This window comes from Lepidothrix coronata, unplaced genomic scaffold (assembly GCF_001604755.1).
Source record: "Lepidothrix coronata isolate B3197 unplaced genomic scaffold, Lepidothrix_coronata-1.0 Scaffold92, whole genome shotgun sequence".
Taxonomy (NCBI): Eukaryota; Metazoa; Chordata; class Aves; order Passeriformes; family Pipridae; genus Lepidothrix; species Lepidothrix coronata.
In genome coordinates, this window is record NW_016690272.1 from 1,204,768 (window position 1) to 1,222,929 (window position 18,162).

Genomic DNA, 18,162 nt, shown 5'->3' on the forward strand with positions numbered 1-18,162 from the left:
AGCCTGAGAAGAATCTCCTTTCTAGGCTCCTCTCTCCTTCCCAGCCCACAGAGGATGCAGAAGCCCCACAAAAGTTTGTATTAGTGTAGTTTAAGTTAGTTCTCTGCCTAACTGACTGTGGGCTCAATTAGGACAGGTACCAGAGCACCAGGAATACGCTGGAGAACAGATGCAGGAGAAAATCAAACCAGTCAACCCAACACAGTTTATGCCTTGTCCCAGATTTTCTAAAGGTGCCTCCGGTCTTTGGTCTCGTATCCCAGTTTGTGTGGTCTGTCAGGTGAAACACAGCCTGGATAATCTTAAAAGCCCTCTCCCTGCAGGAAGTGAGCGCTGCAGCCCGGCTCACACGCTCCAGATAAGCTCAGATGCTGCAGCAGGAACAGTAAAACCAAGAGAGCAGCAATCCCAGCACTGGAAGCTGCCTGGAGCACAAAGAGGAATCAGCAGTTCAGCAGAACGTGCTACAAAATAACGTGGTTTCTTGAGGGTTTTTTGTTTGTTAGTTTTGCCTCTACCAGGAGTGACATAATTAAATTACAACTGAGGGACAGAAGAGTTTATTTTAGACTTTGATATCATAAACTGTTTTTTAGGTAAAGAGGAAACAAAGCTAAGGTTCAACTAAGAAAAAGATTTTCGTTAACATATAGTAAGATTTAGTAGAAGTGATCTCTATGTGCCTTCAGATGATTTAGCTTTTGCCTCAGAAATCGGTTCCATTGGCAATATAAATGTCTGTAGCGTTGTTTTTTTAAGGGAAAATACCATCCTTGGATATTTATTTAAAAAAGCAATTGCCCATTGTGAGAACTGGTCAATGTACAGGGCAAAGGCCAGGTGGGAGTGTGGAAATGACTGAGAAAATAACCTATGGAATACTGGGGGGGGCAGACTGTGATTAAATTCCAGCTGCTTTCAACAAGTTGCTGCCTGTCAGCTGTGCTGCAGTGACTGACCACGTGCACGCATTAAGTCCAGCCCTGTTGGAGGGTGGAACACGTTAATCTGAACTTCACAGGGCGGGTTTGTGCCCTTCCTGTAAATTGTGTGAGTGGCAGAGTCGATGCAGTGCTGGGTGCCCTGTGCCCACAGAGAAATAGAGGTGTAGGAGCCACCTGGCACATGCAGTTTGTCTTGACAGGCAGCAGCAGAACACAAAGTGAAACAGCTCTCCTGAGCTGTTCTTTTTCAGCTTCAAATGCATAGAAGACAAGATGCAGTTTCAATCAGTTAATACTTCCCCAGGGAAGTCCTGAGGATTTGCCACAGTGCCCAGTCCAGCTGGGGAAGCTGCTGCCTCTTCCTCTGGCTTTGGAGTTGCCCAGGAGAAGAGCAGAGCTGAGTTTGTCCAGCCTCAGCTGCTGGAAGAGCTGAGCAGGGCTGTGTGTCTGTGCCTGCCTGAGTGAGGACAGGAAGGGGTCCCATAAGCAACGTGAGGCTGCATAAAAGGCATATTGCAGTTTATGATGTCTGGATGCCCACCTGGAGAGCAGAGAGCTTAGGAACAAAATAAAATGACTGAAATTCCGCTCCACTCTGGAATAAGAGAAGAGAATAGTAGTGGAAGGATTTAAATGGGGAGGGCAGCTGTTATAGCCCCCAGTTGTACATATTTTATCCTGAGGCACCATTTGGTTTAATAAAATTTAGATCTAAGGCTGTCCTTAACCTATCAGTTTCTTAAGACTTAATTATAAAGGTTATACTTTCAAAGGACAAAAGCATTATTCATTTGTCTGTTCATGTCTTCCAGGTTTATCTTGCAGATTATGGACTTGCCTACAGATATTGTCCCAATGGGAACCACAAACAGTATCAGGAAAATCCTAGGAAGGGCCATAATGGGACAATAGAGTTTACCAGCATAGATGCCCACAAGGGAGTAGGTAGGTCTCTTTTTTTATTTCAGATGAGTGACTACAGAATGAGGAATCGGGCCGTGGGAGCTGGTGTACGCAGCAGGAGCAGGCTGGGGACTGCTCTGCCCCTCGGGTGGTGACCTCCTCCTCCCTCCTCCTGGGAATGTTTCTCCAGGGCTGGGAGGGAAGGGGGGCGGCAGGATGGACCCTGGAAGGCTCTGCAGACCAAGACCCCCTGAGAAGAGCTCAGCATTACATTGCATTGGTCCATGTTGGGAGCACTGGTTGGTGTTTGCTGCACTGTTTGCTAATGTTGCATTGGGAAGGAAAAACATTTTGAGTGTGCACTGTCCTTTAGGGAGAGCTGTGCCTGAGTGTCACCATCTGTGTTATGGGAGGATATTTCAAGGATGACATTCCTTCTGCAAGGAGAAAAACCTTTTTTGAAGCCATAAAGTGTTAACTTTTTGAAATCTTTTTCCAGTAGCCTTTCATATATCTTACTTATTTAAACTCACTTTGATGGTATTGGAAACACATTTGCAGGTAAATTACATACATAGTCCTTTTATTGGATATTGATTGTACTGCCTTGCATTCCAAGGCAGACTTAATTCAACAATTCCCTAATTAGTTAAAGTCATAACCTATGTCTTGTATTCATTTACCATTAATTAAACCTTAGCTGTTTATTACACTGCAGTCCAAATCCAATAGCAGACCCATGGAGCCATGGAAAAGGGACTGGGAGGTCAATATTGAAAATATATGGTGTAAAGTCCCACTGATGGCTGCATTGTTCACAATCAATATGGTCAATGCAACACAACTTTCTTAGTTGCTATGTCAGCAAGACAAAAAGTCAATTCTAATGTTATGCTAGTGAAAAAAATGGTCATTATTGAAAAAGTTTGACTCTTGCTATGAAAGTGTCTTTTTGTTAACTTTTCTTTCCCCTCTCCCCCTCTCCACCCCGAAGATCTTCTAAAAAGGACTGGTTTGCTGCTGCCAGCCTGGCACGAGGGATAAGTGCAGAAATTTGTGCTTGTTAATAGCTGCTGAACTGTTACCTTAAACTAATACTTTCTAACGAGTTTTAGTTGGCACAAACAACTGTATATTATTGCTTTTTCTATTAAAAGGCCCATTGACCATGTAATGTAGAGGGGCCTGATAATTTGCCGGAGCTGTTAAAACCTGCAATCGTTTAACTCTGGTCATTAGGAAAAATGAAATAAGACTGTCAAGTATTTCCTGCTGAGACAATTGCACCTTTTCACCTGCTAAAAAGTGTTTTGTGGTGAGGAGGGATCTGTTCTTGGCTCTCCTGGCCCTGCCAAGCACACAGGGTGTTTTCTGGAGCTCTGACTCTGCTTTGCCTGGTGGTGTGAGCACTGTGGCTGTGCATTGGTGTTTGATGTGGATGCTCTTTGAAGAATAGTGGAAGCTGGAGTGTTTGGGATTTGGCAGTTGGATGGTTGTAACATCTAGTTTGGAGTGTCTGGTTCACAGTATGGGATTACAGGATAGGTAATGCCTTTTGTTTGAAAGTGCAGGAAAGTCTTACAGGCTGGGGTGTGAGGTAAGTTTTGCAATCTGTGGCTTAGATAAACCCCTTCAAGTGGCTAAAGCCAGGATGGAAGTGGTTGAAAGTGGAGGACTCCAGAAACCAAAAGAGAGTTAATTTTCATCCCATTAGCTGGTGCAGTGCTGTGGTTTGGGTTTAGGGTGAGAACAGCACTGATAACACAGCATGGTTTGGTTGTTGCTGAGTGATGCTTTCCCTAAATCAAAGACTGTGGAGTTCCCATGCCCTGCAGGTGAGGAGCTGCACAAGGAGCTGGGAGGGAGCTGAGCTGAGCTGGCCAAAGGGCTTTTCCAAAATGTGGAATGACCTGGGCAGTGGATAATCTGGGGGGTGTGCTGGGAGGGGCCCATCGCTGCTCAGGTGGGTGCTGAGCAACTCTATTGTGCACCACCTGTCTCTCCTGGATTTTATTCCCCTCTCTCGTTGTTGTCTCCCTTTTAATTATTATTTTTTGAATTTCATTTCAAGTATTAAACTGTGCTTATCTCAACCCCTCAGTTTTTCCTTTTTTTCCCCAGTTTTGTTTCCCATCCCACCAGGGAGGGGCAGGGGGTGAGCGAGTGGCTCTGTGGTGTTTTATCTGCTGGCTGGGGTTAAACCACGACAAACAGCCTGAACCCATTAAGGTCAAATTACCAGTTTTCCCATTTGCAGCAGATCTCTCAACATCCCAGGGAAAAGGTGCATCTGCAGCCTCTTCTGTTGGAGAGTGCCCAGGTCCAGAGGGCAGAACACAGCGACTGGTTTCCCTCATCCCTTGTTGTGAGGTTTGGAGTTGTGGAGAAGTTTCAGGACATTCAGGTGTTCTGGAAAGTGTTTAAACACTGTTGGCAAATAAGAGCTGCACAGACAGCCCTCATTCTGGTGGTACCCAGCTTTTCACAGTGGAGTTTTTTTTAATTTCGATGCTCCAGGAATGTAATTCTAATTTTTAAATGTTATTTTATATAAATGAGATCCTTTCCAGCGGGCATTTCCCAAATGTGTGTAGCAACATAAATATCTCAACCTCCCTGAGCAGCACTGAGCCAGACAAATGAGCACATTTTGACTTGCTCATGAAGCAGCTACTGAATATATACAGAAATTTGAGGTACATGCTGAAACCTTAACAAAATTATGAGTTTGTTGCTTTCAAAAGTGCCTCTTGGCAATGCTTGGAGCTGATATAACCTCCTTTCATGAAGCCAGTATTTGGTGGCAGGATCCCATCCCAACCAGTGTGTGGGTGTTTTAAATTGAAACCCTGTCTATTTTGATACCAATTTCCTGTAGCACAACTGCATTGATAGTTTGGGCATCGGGTTGGAGTGTAGTCACTGGATCCATTTTTAAAGACCATGCTGTATAAACAGTGTTACACTTTGGCTTGTTGATTGATAATTAAAGAGAATTATAACTGTACCCAGTGTACATTTAAAAAATTGTTACATAGTTAGTGTTAAAAAGTAATATTTGGATCAATGGCTGCTATGGATTTTTGCAGATTCCCTGCTCACTGAGGCGTGCAGTCAATACCTAATTTCTCTGGAGATACACCACGCTTCACATATTGAGGGCTTTTAAATACTCCAGGCCCGGGCATTGAGTGTGTAGGACCAGTTTTAATTTGCTACCATTGATGAACATAAGAGTATGAACTGTCTGTGCTGAATTCCCTCCAGCAGATATTTGTGTTTGCCATCGATTCTGAGATGATTCCGCTCCTCCTTCTCAGTGTTTCGCAGCGACTCAGAGCAGAGTTGCCACCCACCGCATCGGGGGCTCCACCAAAATCCAGGCAGGACTTGTATCTACATCTGGAACAGGAAAGCTGCTTCATGCAGCAGTGGGGACTTCTGACAGGCTTCTCTGTGCCCCTCACACGGGGTTATTCCAACATGTGCTCCTTTAGATCCGTCAGACCGCTTGGGCACTGTTTGTCCAGGGCAGTGCTGGCACTGGGAGAGGGCAGGGAAAGCTCTGCAGTTCTTCCTGTTCTCCCCCTGCTCTGACAGAGCTGCTGCTGTTTGATATTAAAGACACAGCTCTGCCTGGCCATTGTTCCTGCTCTGTTACATGCAAGGGTTGACTGGAATATATGCAGGGTTCATTTTGTGAGGAAGGATGTGCTGGAATATAAACACCTATGGAAACACATTCCTTCTGAGCCTGCTTCCAGAGAACAGAGCTCTAAATGGCTCTGGATCAAGAGGTTTATTTGGCACCTGTCCATGCATAGTTAGGATTCACAGGGAGCCTGCAGGATTTTTTTTGTTGTTGGTCAAATGAATTATTGATTAGCTGCAGTTTGATATGTGTTTCCCAAAGACTGTGTGCAGGACAAACTGTAAATCCTAAATAATAAAAGGAAAATATAACCGGTCTGGCAAAAAATGGGTGGAACTTTACAGTGTGAAATAAATAAAGAGATGGTTTAGTTCCTGAGAGTTGGATTAGAAATGCGTGCCCAGCACAAGAAAGAGCAAGAGGTGGCTGTAAGGGAAACAAGAGTCAGGTTTTAACAAGGAGAAGATTGGATAGATTCCTACAACCACCTCTCCAAGCTTATTCTGTCCTGCCAGGAATGTCCAGAAGCAGCAAAAATAAGAGGAGTGTTAAAACTTTCTGTCATGGCTGAGGAGTGTGGCTGGGAAGGGGCTGTTTCATTTTGGCTGTTCTCCACACCAGAACTTGAGACGTGTTCCCCCACACCTACTTGTCAGGCCCTCACCTTTGTGACTCTCTTTTTCTGCCACACAGATGTGAGAGAAGAGTAAAACTCCCTGTCCCCTCTCCTGCCACACGTTCTCCTCACTGCAAGCTTGGAACCTTTTGCTTCCGACCAGGTACCTCATCTCCTGCCACCACCGTTTTCTGTCCTGCCCACACCTCGTGGTGAACTTCCCTTGCATCTTCCATCCTCCCCAGTGGATCAGGACCCCAGCCCTCTTCCTGTCAGCCCATCCCATTCCACCAGTCCTGATCATTCCCTCCTGCCAGCTCTGCCCGTGTTCCGTACCCGTGAGCCGTTCAGCCCGTCCAGTGTGGAGCTGTAGGATCCCAGCTTAGGAGAGAGCCCATGGCTGGCACGGGAAAAGTCCCTCTTTGCCCTGTGGAAGAGCTGTGCTCCAGCTGTGGTGGTGCCATGTTTGCACTGGATTTTCCTTTCAGCATTCCATGGTGGTGGTTATTGTCAGTGAGTACTTCACCGTGCCAGGCTGAGGGTGCAGGGCTGCACATGAGGAGAGGAGGGATTGTTCCCAGCTGGCACTTGCCCTGCCTGAGACTGGATAACTCCACAGAATGGCTTCCAAGCACTAAAATATGTTGTAAATGGAACTGTATTTCTCTGACCTTTCCCCTGCAGCCACCCACCATCAGCTGGTCCCTCCTGCTGCAGTGAGCTCCTCACACTGGCCGGGACCGGGGGAAGCACTACTTCATCATCACCTTTTTTTGGGGTCTTTTCCTTTCTCCTGCCCCCAATAGAGGCATGGATTTTTGGCAAGTCTTGTATTTGCCTGGTTTTTTAATCATCTCAACCTTGAGTTATATCGCTTGGTGATGATACATTTTTATCAGAGTTGTATTTCACTGTGGTCATGTGAACCCTCCTTCCCTTCATGGTTAACAGTTCTGGTGTGAGGTCTGTCTGTGAACTGCAGGCATTTGTGTTGTGTGCTGCCAGGGAGAACTGGAGGTGCCTCTGCACGAGGATGAAACAGGAGCAACCAAAATGATCCTTTTTACAAAAAGCTTCTAATCAGAAAAATCACTAATAGTGAAATTCTGATGTAACAGTGCTAATTAACAAGGAGCAGAGTTCATCTGGCACTCCTTGGCCTCCCAGATCTTTACAAAAGGCTTGAGAAAATCAGCTAAATAGGAGCTGTGGAGGAAAACTCCCATTTTTATGTGGGTTGCAGATGAGTTCTTGGGAGCAGTTTAGTTTTCAAAGCATATTGTGGCTGCTGTGATATCTTTTATGATCCATTTTGAAATAATAATCTGAATATAATTTAGAGCTCAGGTAGTTGTAAATCCAGTGTATTTTCTTCTCGAGGTGAGTTGCTTTAGTTTTGTTGTTCTGAGTTATTTTTGAACCCTGTGCCTGTGTGTTGAGTGTGTTTGCGGTGCACATAAAACTCTGATTTCAATGATGTGGTTGTGAGTTCATTCATTTTGGTGGAGTTGGTCCTGATTTATCTTGGCAGGACTGAGGGCAGAATCAGGCCTTAACTCCTCAAATTAAAAAATTAAACTCTCACATTATTGTGAAATAAAATACCACCAATATGTTCCCATCAAATAGTATTTCGTGAGACTAAAATAATAGTCAAAAATTCCTGTGAGTAGAAAAGCAGAAATCAAACATCTACTAAAAAAAAAGGGAAAAAAAAAACCAGCAAGTTTTTAGTCTGCAGAGAAGAGAATTTGATTTAAATAAGCCCTGTTTTGAGTGTACACTCTCATAACAGTGACAAGTTATCAAGCAGAATTGTTTTATTTTTGCCTGGCTGTCGTATTTAAAATGAAAGCAGATTGATTTCTCTCTGTTGATGTTTATCAAGAATTCCTGTAATCTTCAATTGTGTGAGCAGATTTATTTTTCCAAGTAAACATATCATTGAAATTTATCTATTTGGAGGGAAAATCTAATAATTCCACTGTTCATAGACAATATTAATTCATTAAAGATTAGTCAAATACTTTTTAACAAGAATCTGAATGATTTAAAAAGTTGAGGAATTTAGTTTATAGTGAGCTGATGATGGAGCAGAGAGAAATAAGCACAGCCAAAGAATCCAACACTGACATTTCCATGTGGTTCTATGAAAAACACATGTAAATGTCTTTATTTAGCAGCACTTGTGGTGACCTGGGAGATAAAGGGCTGTGGGAGTTACTGTCTCTGTGAAACATTTCCCCTTTCATTTCTAGGGAGGTTTGGTTCAGCTCCATGTACCTCTTTTTCCTGTGGCTTTGGGCTGGTGTTATCCAAGGCTTCCTTGCTCCCAGCTCCTGGTTTGGGATGGCTTTGTCCCAGGGTTAGTCAGGAAGGGCTGGAAGAGCTGCAGGTGAGGAGAAGGTCGTTAGTCATGGCCAAACTGCTCACTGGGCAATCACCTTTAGTCTCTGGGGTCTGTTTGGTGAGAAAAGGAGTTATTTTGGGTTGCCTTGCGAAATCTGACTGGTTTGGGGTTATTTACAGATGCACAGCCATTAATTCCCTGTGGAAAAAAGCCATCCGTGGTAATTCTGACAATTTTCCTCCAAGGGCCACTTTCTGTAGCCCCTCTTACACAAACAGGTGCCAGAAAAGCCTGGTGTGAAAATGAGGGGCTCTGCAGGCAAAACCATTGGCTTATATGGATATAATCTGGAATTGCCATAATGGAAAAAGGAGTTGTGAACACATGTGTATGAATGGAATTGTTCCACAGTTAAGGGGAGATTTATGGCTGGAGAAATCACTACAGAGCAGCAAGTGGTGGAGATTGTGTTTTTATTTTAATATGGGAGCCAAGTCTTGCGTTAGGACGGTGCTGAATCCAGTGCAGAAAATAAACGGTGCCCAAGGGACAGAGCAGAGCTCTGTGGGATCCAGGGCCTTCAATAATGCTGGCCTAAGAGCAGCTAAGATAGGGAACGTATAAAAACTAATCTTGTGCTCTTACAATAATGTGTGGAGGGTAACAAGGAGCAGTTATGATGTGTTGGCACCGCAGCTTTTAGCAGACGACTCCTTAAATTAAAAGATAAGTTTGCTGAGTGACTTTCTGGAATTTATTTAATGAAGGCCCATAAAATATGATATCTGTTTACAGCTGGATTAGCAGCACACTGCTCAGCTACTGGGCTTTACAATGGATAGAAAGCACCAAACAAGCGTGAGCTCTTCTTTCCTTCCTGGAAAGCACAAACTCATTTTGGAAAAGCATAAATTTAACTGGTGCATGTGTCTGTCTTTAATCACGCCGAGCAGTTTCTGGCCTTGACATGCAAACTGTACAGAGAAATTCTGCAGTGATCCTGCTTGCTCAGTTTTTTCAAGTTTGGTTTCCTCTGAGGAGCAGCAAAGCAGTAGCAATTCTATGAATATTGCACTGTTTCCACCTCTTTGCCTTGGAAAAGTCAATCCATGGATTAACTTCAGTTACCTGTTTTCCTGTGTAGATGATGTTGGGGCTGGGGTTAATTTTTGGTTGAATTTATCTCCTGTCTTTGTGTTCTGCTGGGATTGAGCAGAGTGGGAGTAAATTGTTCGTGGAATAGCTTCCCTTTTGGAAGCGGCAGTGGGAAGCTCACCCAGGACTTTGCTAAACAGCCCCGTGTATTTTGGGTTGTGCTACAAGTAACCAAGGCTTCCCGGAGCCGGAGCCGTGGGCTCGGGTGAGTCAGTGCTCACTAGATGGCACTTTTGTCCCAGCATCCGAGTTCAAACGGCTCCGCGGGAGAACAGGAAAGGCCATCAGTGTTTAGTCTGCTCTCACGGAGTCCCTGCATGACCAATGTGGACCCCATGGACTTCCTGGAACATGTGTTAGCAATTTAGCAGCAGACATTTATTTCTTTGTTTTACTGCTTGGCTCTTTGAGAAAGTGTTGGTACTCGGTTATGGGCTGTCTGGATCATGTCAGAGGCCATGGGGATCAAGTCCCTGTGACAGGCCAGACTGAGGAAGGATGGAGTTGGAGGAGGTGAGGAAGCTGACCCTCACTCCAGCAGTAACAAGTCCCTGCCTGTCTGTGGCCTGTGGCCAAGTGCCGGGGCGGTTTGGGGCTGGTACAGCTGAATAAACAAAACACTTTGCCCAGTTGGCTTTTTCATATTTCAGCAGCAGTAGTTCAGTCAAAGTCTTTCTATTTCCTAAGACGAGGTTCTTATTCTTAATTGTATTTTTTTTTCTCTCTCCCTCTCCTTTCCCACATTTTAGCCCCATCCAGAAGAGGTGACCTTGAAATCCTTGGCTACTGCATGCTGCAATGGCTCTGTGGGAAGCTGCCCTGGGAGCAGAACCTGAAGGACCCTGTGGCTGTCCAGGCTGCGAAAACCAAGTAAAAACAAACCCCACACGTGTACACACCCCACCCTGTAACCCTGCAGCATCCTCAGCACTCCACAGGTCTGGAAAAGACAGCTCTCCATGCTGTACAGCACCTTAGGAGAAAGCTCCAACAATTTTCCTTAATTAAGAGAGATGTTGGAAGCAGTTAGAATGTGAACTTTATGTGCATGCCTCCCTTCCTTTGCATGTTTATGTCTGTGCTGCTGCAGAGAGAGGATGAATTCCAGTGCACAGTACACAGGCATTTTGTCTGCTCTGTATTTTTCCAATACTCTTTTTTTTTTTCAAAGAAAACATTTGTAAATTAGCCCAGGCCCTGGTGCACATACAGAAGGTTGTTGTGTGTTCCCATTAAGCTTCACGGGTGCTTTGTAGGTTCTGAAGGACAAACATCTCTTGGAGGTTTTTCCACACGTGCATTCAATTTATTTAACTTTCTCTATGATACTCTTTTTCAGATGTTTTTCTGTAGGTTTTTAATGTTATATAAGCCTGGTGCCATTACAAACAATTAAATACCAAAACACTGAGGAACTCGGTGGAAATCTTTCCTTTTTTCCCCAGCATGACTCACTCAGAGCTCACTGAAGCAACAGAGCGTGGTGGTGTTTTCTTCCTCTGCCTTCACAGTTGGGGCTTGAGAGAGTGAATTGCTCGTGGTACCTGCAGCCTGCAGTTACCCAGAAAGGGAGCATCACAGTGGCAGGAGGCAGCAAACTTTTAAGTAGGGCAGGTCACCGCAGAGGTGCCCGATGGGGATGGCTGATCCATGGAAATCAATGTGCACATTCCGGGTGGCACCGGCTCTGGGCCGATTGCAGCTGTAAATGTTGACTCCTCTGCCACGTCCAGTATTCCTCCTGTGGAAGTTCTGAGCACTGCACAGCCCCCTGCAAGGGGAACACTCCTACAGTTCAATGGGAAATCAGTTTAATCAATTGAGCTGCTTCGATAATTCTTCCTTTGTTAACTCTTGTATTGCTGACATTCCCAGCAAACACAGGCTTCAAGGATGTGCACAAGGAATTTTGTGAGACTCCCTCTCCCCTTTGGCCCTGCCTGTGTGGAATTTTGACAGCCATTGCTATAGGGCAGAATGAACCTGATGCTCAATGACCAGAAGGCAGAGCAGAACTGCTGCCTGAATTTATAAAATATAAACAGGAATCATCAATCTGAAATCAGAAAAAAGCCATTTCGGCTCAAAGGGCTTTTCCTTTTCCTTCTAGAAAGCTTAAAACATTTGCAAAGAAAGTGCAGTTTTAGCTGCCAGCCTGGAACTAGGTAACTTAGGTAACTTGGTGAAACCAGCAGTGTGCAAAGGGTTAAAAACAGAGCTGAGGGGAGATGTGGGTTCAAAAGCAGTGCTGTGAATCATTAGCTATCCCGGAGGTCCACTCCCTTTGGAACTGAGACTTGCTGTCTTCCTAAATCCCAAATGAAGAATCACCTGCTCCAAACCCACATTAAATTGTTGCCCTCTCGTGTTGTTTCAGGCTCATGGATGAGCTCCCCGACTCGGTGCTGAAGTGGGGTTCCTCTGGCAGAGGCTGCAGTAAGTGTCCTGGCACTGTGCACCGGCTGCTCCTCAGCCTGGGACCGAACACGCTCAGTGTCTCACTCGGGGGGGGGAAGCAGAAGAGAAGTGGAAGGAACTCAAATTTAACAAAGTCTTCAAAAATAATCTTGCTCAGTCTCATCTGTGATTAGCCCATGGGGTGACATAAGGGACCTTGGCCATATGTAATCCAAGGTGTTGGGAAGCAGTGACTGTCCTGGAATCAGGAGTAGCTGTTAGTATGGAAATAGGAAGGAACTGTCTACCAAAGGTTTATTGCTCAGAGTTTGAAAGAGCAAAAGAATGGACAGTTTGTGTCATGCTGTTTCTTCCTTCACTGAAATACAAAACTAACCCAGGGAGAACAAAGGCCAGTATCTATTTTTGATTTCTTCCCTTGTTTTCCTAGCATTTTGTATTGGAATTACTGGAATGCATTGTGTATCAGATAAAATATATTCATGGCATGTATATATATTTAATAAATCTTTCCTGCTGGGATTTGACCAGATGCTAATATCTGGTGTAGCACTCTAGTTTTAAGATACACTTGGGTCTTTGACGGAAGGAAAAGTTTGATCCCCCCATATGTTTTTCCTACCAGCATTACTTCTGCCCATTCAGTGATTTCCCTGGTTTTTGGACCACTTGATGATAAGGTATTGCTGCTTTACTTTTCTAGGATGCAATCACAAAATCAACAGTTGTATTTGAAGTTAAAAAAAAGTTGCATTTTTTCCAAAGCATTCCCAGTGTAATATCTAAGCAGATAAATAATATAGGTGACAGTAATTAATATTTCAAGGAGTATTATGATCCATCAAATGTAAAAGACTTTTTTTTTTTTTACACAGAACTATCAATATTTGTTGATATTTTGATTTTTATCTTTGGATAGCTTTCGGTGCTGTAGGAGTTAGAGGTGGAGCACTTAAGGGCTGGCTTGTTTATTATCCACATCTGTCCTTTCCTTTTCTCATCTCACAAAGACAAGATATTGTCAGTTCTGGGTCGGGAGTGTGTGTTCCGCTGGAATTGTGGCTCCTTGCTTGGCACTGTGGGATTGGCGGCGTGTTGGGATGAACCCTCTCTGAAGTTCTGGGTGGAATTTACCCTCCAATCAATCCTCTCCGCAGGTGAAGTAGCCAAGTTTTTGGCCTGTGTTTGTGGCTTAGCTTACGATGAGAAGCCCAAGTATCAAGCGCTGAAGAAAATCCTGGTGGATGGCCTGGAGTCCAGAGGGATGCGCTACGATGGCCCTCTGGAATTTTCCACGGCAGCCTGCTCAGGGAATCACTGCGCTGCTAAAGCTTCCAAAGTAAGTGAGACAGCCCTGGGATTATCTCTGACATCTCCTGCTCCTCGCCTTTCCTTTGGCAGGGGAGGAAATGGTTTCAGATCCCAAAATGAGACTGACACAGCAGTTCTTTTGCCTTAAATACACCGTGCTTGTTAATTCCTGTTTCCCCTGGCTTTGCTAAAAAGTGGAATGTCAACCCTCAAGGAGGAAGAGCTGCCATGAGTCCTTTTGACCCACGGGCTCTCACATCAAAGCAGGAGGTCTGTGCAGAATGATTTACTTTCAGGATAATGGGGAAGTCAAGGACTTTGTTCACTAACATCTTGAAGACAAGCCCGAATGCCAGGTTTTTCCTTCGCCCCAGATTAAAAGCTAAGTTACCTTTATTAGTGAAAGCATTTAATTCATTTTCTCACTTTCAAACTGTTCTTTGTCATTTGCCTTCCCACTCCTGCAGCCCCAGTGTGGAGGAGGAACGACTGTGGGACAGAAACGTTCCTGGTGTGTGGGGCCATGGGCTGCACTGACACGGGATTTTAGAAGTGGCAGCTGTCCTGTGCTGTTTTCCTGTAGTACTCTAAAGTCTGAAGCTGCAAGTTAATAAAGCCCAGCCTTACTAAGAGAGGAGGGTGAGGTAATTAGAAAGTCGTGCTGGGAAATGTCAGTCCCGCCGTTCCTGCGCCGCGAAATCCCCGGATGCAGCGGCCCCGAGTGGGGCTCTGTGTGTGCAATAAGGCAGGGTCAGGGCACCAGCCATTTTTAATATTCCTGGTGAACTTTGGACCATCACAAGTGCACGTGAGCCAAGAATGCAGGATGCAAACTAATGTGACTGATAGGCTGCGAGATGAATGGTGATTCAAGTATCAGTGCACAGATGGTTCTGATTTGCTGAGTTTTGTAGCTGCTGCAACTGAAGACATAAAATATCCTTCTAGTCATAAATTAGCTCTTTGGAAGCAAAACCTTGGCACCAGAGCTTTACAACCTTCAATTAGTAGGGAAAGAAGTATTTGAATGACTGTGGTATTGACATCTGTAGGCCTGCATAGTAATCATTCCTAATAGAAGAGAATATCTGTTTGAGGGGGTTTTGCATGGCTAATTAACCACCAGTGAGAATATGTAATTTTTTCATGATCTCCTGATTGTCACCTTTCTCTCATGATACAATTACATTTTATTGTAGCAAGTGCCTCACAAACCAATTGTCAGCACTATTTACGTATTGTGGAAGGCAGAACAAAAGTTCATGTTTAATGAAAAGGCACTGGGTTTTGATCTTGGTAATTACAGATACTTATTTTAGCAATTTTATTGACTTTTCTGGTTTTATCACTTTTTTTTTTTTTTTTGTTAACAAAACCAAAAGCTACTTTGGTGACAGGACTTGAAGGCTACGACGGGGTGACCACTTTGTCCTCACTCATTTAAGCAGCTTGTTTTAAGTTTGCACTGTTTTCTGAAGTGACTGGAAGCATCAGGTAGCTGTTAGCTGATTTCCAGCTGATCCTGTTGGATCTCTGTTTCACAGGAGCCTTTGATTTCTTAGTCAGATACCGAATAGTAAATCTTATTTCCTTCTTATTGCCTGGCCTAAGACTTGACAGTCGGCAGGATAAAAGATGAGCCTGACCTTCCAGGCTGCAGGAACTGCTGCAATTTGCTATTTGCAAGTGCACAACCCCCCTGGAAAATCCCTGGATGAGGAGTGTCAGTTCTCACCACTCCCGTGCCACAGGACTAAGTGGAATTGGTTCTGATGGCCAGGAACAAGAGCAGAATGTCTGTGTATTACTAAATCTTGGCACCTGTCACCACTTTTTCAGAGAATTCTGTGATGCTGTGTCTCAATTCTTGGAATAGCAGGAACGCCAGGATCACCTGGGTTGTACTGGAGTGTGTTCCTGCAGTTCTGCTGCTGACACGAGCCAGTTTCCTCTAACAGTCACTGCACAACAGCATCAGAAAGGCAATTTTAGGGTTGTTCAAAGGATTTAAGGAGGACTTATTGGAAGTAGAGAGGGCAGAAAACTGAACTCTCTCCGAAGGTATTGCCCTTTTCAGAAAATGCTGCATTTCAGGGGCCTGGTGCACTTGGTGCTGCAGTCCTGACAAAGTGCTGCATGACAGGCAGGCTCTTCCCACTGCATCTCTTCATGGCACTGTCTGGAGTGATCCCAGGTCTGACTCTTCATCTCAGCATTCCCTTTGCACTTCTCCTGTTCACCAAACACCTCTCCCATTAAAGAGGCAGCCTAAGAATAGTGGGAGCCACTACAACCAACCACTGTTGCCTCACTTGCTGCTTGTGAGCAGGATCTGGCTCCAGTGACCTGTGTGAGTGCACCTGTACCAGTCTGGTACAGGAAAGGAGGTGGCTGGGGGTTAATTCCCTTCTGAAGACCAGTAAACACCTGTAAGTACCAGTCAGGGGATCCTGGAGCACCAGCTCCTTGAAGAGAATTGTTTCAGAGCACGGATTTTAGGATACAGCTCCCTGTATAGTTATCTGAATCTAATCCTGAGATGACATTAAAAGCAGTGGCTGCATCCTGGTTCTTTGTTCTGATTGCACACCAAACACAGGTGATAAAATACTAATTGCATTCATTCTCAAATTTGTTCACCACAGTTTTGGCTCTGGATAAATACTTTCAGCTTTCCCCCTCTGGTGAAAGTGCTGGTGTTGGGACCAAAGGAAGTGTGGTGAGACCAGCTCCCTGCGTGACTGAGCTTGTAGATACCAGATTAAAAATTAATTACATCAATAACAACCTGTAATTCCATTAGTGGAAATACGGTCATTTTTAGGTGTAAAATACGTATTTTTTTTTAAGCGCTTTAAGTTCTGTTTGGAAAGTGATGCAGTTGTTTAAAGTGTGTCTGTGTGGTGAAGATGATTGTTTGGGGAATCTGTGGAAATGTTGACCTGAAGTTTATTCTAGCATCCTTCCCAAATACAGCACAACTCTACCTTGGTACTGGTTTGAGGAAAACATTCTGTGATATTTAAAATGCTGGGAAATATTCTTTGGAGAAAGAATCACTCTCATTCTGTGTTCTCGTACTGGAGCTGGAACAGTTTTGTGTGAAATGCAGGCTTTTTTCACTATATAAAATGCTCACTGTGCATCCCAGGTTCGCCTACCAAAGCCTCCACCAAAACCAGCTCAGCCCAAGGGAAAAAAGGTGGAAGGTGGAGAAAACACCTGTCAGAACAAAGCCTGTGCTGGGGGAACAGGGACACAACTCCCAGGTGAAGAAAAGCCAAGCAAATTGAACAGGAGGCCTCAGCAAGCAGAGCCTCAGCAGGTGAGGATTTGGGCACCCAGCTCTCCCAGGAGTTTGCCTGCTCCCTGAGCTCCCTGTCCAGCTTTTGGGGTGGGCAAGGAGGAAAAGGGCTTGAAAAAGGCCAAGTGCTCTGTCACAAACCCCAGTAGTTGGCAGATTTTTAGTGGTTTCCAGTATTCCAAACATGAACCTCAGTCTCTTGTAGCCCAGGGGATGAGAGCCAGGAGGGCAGTACCTCACCTGGCCCAAACCTGGGATAACTCTGAATGCTCCCGAGTTCCTTTCAGCTCCCAGAGTTACTGTCTGTACCTCCCCAGGCTCCCTTAGCCAAGCCTTCAGCAAGAGCTGTGGAAGTGAAGGAGGGCAGGGGGCAGGAGGACAGCTCCAGCTGCCTGAGCAGGCCCCACGCCCGCGTGACGCGCCGGCAGTGCCAGGCGGAGGAGAAGCCGCTGAGATGTTACAGCACAACTGCGGAGCCCGAGCACCCACTGAAGGTGAGGGGTTGGGCTCACCTTACAACAGTCCTGGTGTCCTGAGAAGGAAAGGTCAGCTCTTCTTAAAATAAGGGTTCAAAATCCCACAAAGCCTAAACTACGTGTGTGCCAACTCAGTGTTTGCCACAAACACTAAAGGTCATAGCACTCAATTAATTAAGTTGGTAAATCTGAGGATTTCAGTAGTTAACTAACTCACCTTAAATAATATTGCTAATTTAGTGCATAAAAGGGCTGAATGAATGCTTTCAGTCTTACTCTTCAACTCTACAGGAAAAAAAATGAAAAAAATTAATCAAAGTTTTAGTACAAATAATGCAGAATAATTTACATCTCAGCGATCACCCTGTGCTCCTTTTCTCTGGAGCTTCAGTATATTTCAGTGAAGGGATTCCACCCTGTTTTACCTCCATATAAAAAAATAACTTGGTTAAATGAGGACAGTTTCTAACAGGCACAAAAATGCAACTTGAAAGGTAGCTTTATTATTAATCTGAAATTCTTTGCTTCAAGCAGTCTGATCATCACTGCCTGGAGACTCCGGTACAAGCTGGGAGAGGGAAGCAGAAAAAGCACAGCTGTACCTGAGAGCACCAGGCAAGACAGTGGTGAGCAGAACCATCTGGGGAGATGTTTTGGCTGCCAGCAGGGGAGGTAGAGTCTGAAAAGTCAAATTTTTCTCACTGACGAAAAAAAGCATGAGAAGAAAAAAAGGGCAGGATTCTATTAGTTTCATTTTGCAGAATTCCTCTCATGTAATTCAGGAGCTTGGTAAAGGAAAGGTGTCTAGGAAAGCACAGCTGAAGGGTTGGCCCTTGTGCTAAGGGCCAGTGGAAAAGACAGTCAAGCCTTGGTAAGTGAGAAGTGCAAGGGTGGAGTTTGGCTAAGGATGGCATTGCTGCTGGAGAGCCCAAAACCAACAGCCACCACCCTGGCCAGGGAGGACAAGCCCTGTAAGCAGGTCTGTGCTCTCTGTGATAGGTCAGGAGAAGTTCAGCTTCACTGTGAAATGCAA

The 18,162-nt window shown here is 44.8% G+C and overlaps 1 protein-coding gene across 5 annotated transcripts in view; it reads left to right on the top strand.

The window, feature by feature from the left end:
- VRK2 (vaccinia related kinase 2) overlaps positions 1-18,162 on the top strand; it is a 35,492-nt gene that overhangs the window by 16,436 nt on the left and 894 nt on the right. The window contains exons 8-14 of one of the 5 annotated variants that reach the window (XM_017821820.1): positions 1,757-1,889; positions 10,370-10,490; positions 11,998-12,056; positions 13,196-13,377; positions 16,501-16,674; positions 16,971-17,147; positions 17,661-17,755. In XM_017821820.1, the coding sequence (XP_017677309.1) occupies positions 1,757-1,889; positions 10,370-10,490; positions 11,998-12,056; positions 13,196-13,377; positions 16,501-16,674; positions 16,971-17,147; positions 17,661-17,735 (921 nt within the window). In that variant the 3' untranslated portion in view covers positions 17,736-17,755. The remainder of the gene's footprint in view (positions 1-1,756; positions 1,890-10,369; positions 10,491-11,997; positions 12,057-13,195; positions 13,378-16,500; positions 16,675-16,970; positions 17,148-17,660; positions 17,756-18,162) is intronic. The other 4 variants (XM_017821822.1, XM_017821823.1, XM_017821821.1 and 1 more) reach the window with 4 other exon arrangements.